This window comes from Arachis hypogaea, chromosome 4, assembly GCF_003086295.3.
Source record: "Arachis hypogaea cultivar Tifrunner chromosome 4, arahy.Tifrunner.gnm2.J5K5, whole genome shotgun sequence".
Classification (NCBI taxonomy): domain Eukaryota; kingdom Viridiplantae; phylum Streptophyta; class Magnoliopsida; order Fabales; family Fabaceae; genus Arachis; species Arachis hypogaea.
Genome location: NC_092039.1, coordinates 101,302,965 through 101,307,805, shown reverse-complemented (window position 1 = coordinate 101,307,805; position 4,841 = coordinate 101,302,965). Strand labels below are relative to the sequence as shown.

The following is a 4,841-nucleotide window of genomic DNA, read 5'->3' as shown; positions in this document are numbered from 1 at the left end:
GAATTTAATTTGACTAAAGGAATTTAATCACTCATGAATTTATTCTGTTCTAGTTCAATGAAGAAAAGGGATTAAAGTAATTTGAAATGAATATCTTTGACAATTGACTAGCAATTTTATCATTAAAATGAAAAATCTTGAAAGACGGTTTATTATGTATGTATCAATTCCTCAGATAATCTAATAATAAATACATTGTTTCATTTTTCTGGAGATATCTACGGACTACCATTACAATCCACAGCATGCAGTCATTATTATTTCATTCGAGGTTAAAGTTTAAAAAAAAAATTTTGGTCTTGGAGGTTAAAGTTAAATTAAAATCTTGCAAGATGAAAATTCCCACAGAACTAATAAACCTTTTTATCACAAAGCCCTCCCTATACCCACCACAAAAAATGAACATCAAAGCCCCAAAATATATCAACAACGCCACGCACAAACAAAAAAAAAAATAAAAAAAGAAAAATCAACGACAACAAATTGTTATATCAAACAGTATACTAATGCATACTTTTACTTCAGCAGCTTATAGAATACTCTGATAGAATCGATTCTGAATATATCTCTCATTATGATCTATTTTTGAGTATTCTTTACAGTTGCCTCAAGGACATTTTTAGATAATGCGACACCCATGACTACAACTCTACATGCTCATCATTCCCCCAAGCACATCACATGTCTAAAGAACAAAATTCATTGTAGTCTGTTCTCAAAGCAAAATTGCCAGTGACGGTGAGAGCAAGATGCAGCATCCCATTATCCCATGCATGACGCATCAATATTCAATTAGCATTTTTTCTTTTAAAATCTCCACATATTCTTTGCTGGTATAAAATACAAAAGACCCTATTCTGTGAGTTATGTACATGGGTTGGCATAACCAAAAGTGCTGCAAAACCCATCATTATTGTTTAATCTTCTACTTGAGTAGAGGTTTATTTTGTGTTTCCCTGAAGGGTATATCTCCACTGAGGACTGAGCTGATGAAATTCTCAACCTGCTCCATTGTCATATCACCCTTAAATACAGTGTATTTACCTCTCCTAGGCTTGTAGGCGATCAACAATTTATCTGATGACTTGTAATCTGTCTTGTTGAATGCTTTTAGAAATGATTCTTGCTTTGCAGCATCTAAGAGCGCATAGGAGATTGAATCCCTAGAGCTTGCTCCTTGATTTGGTCGCCTTGAAAGTGATTTCTGGGAGACCTAAAACGAAAAAAGTTATCTCCCTGTGAGAGCTTTGCATAAAATAAAGTTATACTGCTACCTCTATTTCCAAACAACAATGCTATGTGTACATAAAAAATCAGCCACCAATATAAAATACATGTAGAAATACAAAATACACATTGAAAATAAGTTAAATCAACACGTGTATTTAACACATACATGGTGGCTGATTTTTGATGCGCATATAGCATTTTTTACATCCAAAATAACAAAATTAAGACACATTAGTAAATTGAAGAATTAATCATTAGGAATGGTGCAAATTCATTTTGGTACCATTAAACTTAGGTTTGACCTCTCCAAAGAGCAAAACAAGCATGGACCAAAATGGAAATTACACTTACCTGAGAGAGAATTAACTCTAGCTTTCCTCTGGCTTTAGAAGACCTGAAGGCACCAATGATGCATACCGGAGCTTTATCACCACATAGCTCCTCAAAGTTAGACTTAGAAAGCAACTGTATGTGTCCCTCTTCAGAATCAGTTTGTGTCTTCGTAGCATGCCCAGATGCTTCCTTTTTACATAATTTTTCAAAACTATCAAGTAGGCTACTAAGATCAAGAACTGCAGATTTCAAATCTTTTACAGAAATCCCTGATTTCAAAATGCGCTTCTCTCCATTAGGTAGCCAACCCACAATAGCTGGAAGTCCATCAACTCCTAACTTTTTCACTCTTGGATCAGAAACATCTTGAACCTACAAATGATATAAGCACAAAATAAATGTTTAAAGCTGAATATGAACTTAAAAATACCAAAATATTCTTGGTTTAAAGCTGAATGCAAACTTAAAAATACCAGACAAGTACTTATGAACGTTTGTAAGTTGAGGTTTTAGAGGGAAGAAGAGAAAATATCAGGGCTTAAAGAGTGTAACAGACTCAAACTCATAATTACGATTCAAGCCCTTGCCTTCCAGTCCTATTCCTCCAAAGCCACAACTCACAAACATAGCCAAATTATTATCTTCCCTTAACTTCTAAACAAAGGGGGAGACCCTGTGTATACCTGTGCATCATTGAATGCCAAGCGCTTGTGATACAAGCCACTAAGCACACGCCAGATTACAGGAGTGTCTTTTTTGGTTGAGAGAAGCATCACCCTAGGCAACTTTCCAGTAGTGCTTAATTGATCAAGAGATTTCACGTCAGTCCGTTTGGAAAACCTAGGCAAGTGTTCTTGACAAAAAGCCTTCAAATCCTTAACAGACAAGTCACCAGTATACTCAACCAGAGAACCCTTTTCATTCTCCTTGTAAGAATAAACAAAAAGCCGTGGAGCTTTGCGCAGATTCACACCAATCTCCTTACAGAATGATATTTCCTTTTCACAATTAATACTTCCAACCTGTAACATAATAGAGAAAAATAAGCAATGGAGCTCCAAACAATCAAGTAATCAACAAAACTGAGAAAGGTTTAAAGATAAATAAGAACCTTCAATGCCCCTTGCAATGAACTGGAAGTCTCCTCAGAGACAGATTCGAAGTGCTGGATCCCCTTCAATGATGGTGTATAAGCTAACAAAATCCACGTCATCCCCTGATCAAATATTTCTTTCTCATATACTCGTGAATTTATGGCTTTAAAGCTTTTAGAGGATTTCTTGGACGCAGATTGAGAACCAGTTGAACTACCAAAACCTCCAAAATGAGAACCAGTTGAACCGCTGCCAAAACCCCCAAACTGACTCCCACCACCTCCTCCTCCGCCACGGCCAAAAAAACTACCAAAAATATCATTCAAATCGAATCCAAAAGATCCGCCAGATCCACCGGACCCACCACCACCAGGCCCACCAAAGGAAAAGGAGAATGACTTCGATCCTCCTCCTTGCCCACCCATACCCTGCCAGTCCCCTGGTCTGAAGTTGAACTGGCTTTGTCCCGGTCCACCACCCGTGAAATAAGAATATCCACCCTGACCTCCAGCTTGGCCAGCTTCAAATCCGGGATGTCCTTTCTCATCACCATACATGTCATAATTCTTCCTTTTCTCCTCATCAGATAAAATCTCATACGCTGTTGAAAAGGACGAAAAAGAATATTAACATCCCAAACAAAAAATGTTTCCACAAAGAAAGCAAGCGAAACAATATAAGACTATCATATAATGAAGTACTGAACAACGGTAACAAATCTTTGTTTCAGTATGAGCCTCTTTTTTGAGGTGCGGCGTGTCTCTGTGTCTGTGTGTGTCTGAGAGAGAGAAAGAGACTTTGTGTACCGTTGTTAATCTGAGCAAACTTCTCTTGTGCACCCTTGGCCTTGTTCTTGTCAGGGTGATACTGAAGAGAGAGCCTGAAAAGCAGGAAAAAGAAAATGAACCAAAATAAATAAAGAAAATCAATCATATGTGAAAATGACAAGCATCAAGAACAACATCGACATCAGAGGTGTGAACATACTTGTGGAAAGCCTTCTGAATTTCCCTCTGACTTGCATTCTTATCAACCCCAAGAACCTGATGAAAAACATTAAAATTCAGTATATGAACACAATCAACATTAATAATCAAACCTTTTATTTTTGCTTGGAAAACTATCTCGATTCTTTCTCAAAGACAGCTCCAAACAAATAGCTATCAATGTACATATTCAAAATAGAAGACAATAACTTGCTTCTTGCAGCCTTGCAGGTTTATGCTCTCAAACCATACAAATACATAAAAATTCAGGTTTTCGTTGCAACTAAAGACAAGGACTTGAAATAATGAATATTCAATTCAAACATCCAAAAGTCACTTATTAGTGCTAGCTTAACATTGTTTTCTATAGTCAAACCAAGAAAAACAGAGAGATTATCCAAATTCTTGTAATGCGGATCAAGACGACAAGCGAAAATCAAATTATGGCATGGAAAAATCCAATTTTGCAAGTTCCAACCCCCAAATTTCATCGATTTTTAGATTAACCCCATATTTAGTATCAAATAGCAACTAGAACTAAAAGGCAAGATCATAGAAAGAAAAAAAATTATATATTGTCAAGCATGCAACGATGCAACTACATCACCAATTATCCACTTGAAAGTTGAAACCCCACAATAATGACTAATCCCTGCAAAATTAACACCTTTTACACCAGTTTTGTTCCTGTAATTTATCAAATTCTCGAAAGTCCTACTTTTGAGAACACTCAATTGAGGGGAAGAAAAAAAGAGGAGTGCGAAGCTAACCTTGTAAGGGTCGATAGTTTTGGCTTCGATTTTGAAGCACGCGAGGAAGCAGAAGAGAGTGACCAAGACGCAAATAACCCATTTGGATGAACGGGTCTTCATACCCGGATCGGTATATTCGACGGAGACTCTCTATTCTTGTGTGTGGCAATGATTCAGAATCGGTGAGTGTCTGCGTTTTCTTTGTTTCCTTTGTCTTTTTCTTTTAATTTCGGATGAAAATAATGGCGATTAACGGTGATGATGACGGACGATTAAGAAGCTTTGGCGGTTAAATAGGTTCGCCGGGGAGAAAATCTAGATACTTCGAGGTTAAGGGAGTTAGCCAGTTAGATACACGTGGCTATTTTATTGGGACACCAGCGCATATCAACCAATCAGATTTTAGGATTCTTGTATATTTTCATACAAGACTAGCAACTTACCGC

General features: G+C 37.0%; 1 protein-coding gene across 1 annotated transcript; it reads right to left on the bottom strand.

Annotated features, from left to right (window-relative positions):
- Positions 1-483: 483 nt before the first annotated feature.
- LOC112797062 (dnaJ protein ERDJ3A) lies at positions 484-4,841 on the bottom strand. Its single transcript, XM_025839822.3, has 7 exons — positions 4,414-4,841; positions 3,645-3,700; positions 3,464-3,537; positions 2,675-3,258; positions 2,247-2,585; positions 1,582-1,935; positions 484-1,213 (listed from the first exon to the last, which is right to left on the bottom strand). The coding sequence occupies exons 1-7, from the start codon at positions 4,513-4,515 to the stop codon at positions 926-928; spliced, it is 1,797 nt and encodes a 598-aa protein (XP_025695607.1). The 5' UTR covers positions 4,516-4,841; the 3' UTR covers positions 484-925.

Coding starts and splice junctions, on each gene's coding strand:
- LOC112797062 (XM_025839822.3), bottom strand. CDS start 4,515: ATGAAGACCCGTTCATCCAAATGGGTTATTTGCGTCTTGGTCACTCTC. Junction 3,259..3,463: donor GTTTGCTCAGATTAACAACG/GTACACAAAGTC, acceptor CCTTTTCAACAG/CGTATGAGATTTTATCTGAT. Junction 1,214..1,581: donor TAGAGTTAATTCTCTCTCAG/GTAAGTGTAATT, acceptor TTTTCGTTTTAG/GTCTCCCAGAAATCACTTTC.